This window comes from Chaetodon auriga, chromosome 4 (assembly GCF_051107435.1).
Source record: "Chaetodon auriga isolate fChaAug3 chromosome 4, fChaAug3.hap1, whole genome shotgun sequence".
NCBI lineage: Eukaryota > Metazoa > Chordata > Actinopteri > Chaetodontiformes > Chaetodontidae > Chaetodon > Chaetodon auriga.
In genome coordinates, this window is record NC_135077.1 from 10,601,802 (window position 1) to 10,602,500 (window position 699).

The 699-nt window shown below is 50.5% G+C and overlaps 1 protein-coding gene across 3 annotated transcripts in view; it reads left to right on the forward strand.

The window, feature by feature from the left end:
* The first annotated feature begins 383 nt into the window (after positions 1–383).
* LOC143320151 (uncharacterized) overlaps positions 384–699 on the forward strand; it is a 19,990-nt gene continuing 19,674 nt past the window's right edge. For all 3 annotated transcript variants that reach the window (XM_076729608.1, XM_076729610.1, XM_076729609.1), the window contains exon 1: positions 384–543. In XM_076729608.1, coding sequence (XP_076585723.1) covers positions 449–543 — 95 coding nt within the window. In that variant the 5' untranslated portion in view covers positions 384–448. The remainder of the gene's footprint in view (positions 544–699) is intronic.

The following is a 699-nucleotide window of genomic DNA, read 5'->3' on the forward strand; positions in this document are numbered from 1 at the left end:
CTTCAATGTTTTTTCCTTCACCACTACGTTTATTTCATGCATTTTCATTTCTTCCCCCAGTTAGCGAGCTAATCACTCTTCTTAGAAACAGTCTACTGTTTTTTCTACTGCTTGGTGAGCGCATCCATTCCTCTGCAGGGGTGGCAAACATCAAATTATTTATTAAAAAGTGACCCACAACTTAAACATTTACCACCCAGAGTGCGGACATTTACACATATGCTTTGAAAGTCACTCCTTCGTCCGGCTTTGGCAGACTGAAAAGACACGGCCGCCTACATTAAGTGCCATTTTGTTGGCTGCCGCGCGGCGTGCACCCCTCCCGTCTCCGCCGCGGTGGGAGCGGCTGGAATAACCTTGGTGTGAGCTAGCTGAGCGGCTGGAGAGCAGAGCGAGAGAGGCTGAACGACGTTGCGGCAGCGGAAGATCAGCGATCGCTGGCGTGAACATGGCGGAGACCGTACGCTCGCTCTTCGACTACCGGGAGACTCACAGCCTAGACAGCGACGGAGACGGCATCAAACCGGCACCGCCACTGCGAGGGTGAGGCAGTCAATTAACCGTGGCATTTACAATAGTGAAAAACTGTTTCATGACAGTGTTTTCCTCCACAATGACAGGGGGACTCTGGGTGGGTGTGTGCGCGCATGTATGTGAGGGTGTTTTTGATGGAACTAAAGTTGTAAACATTCGTTATTT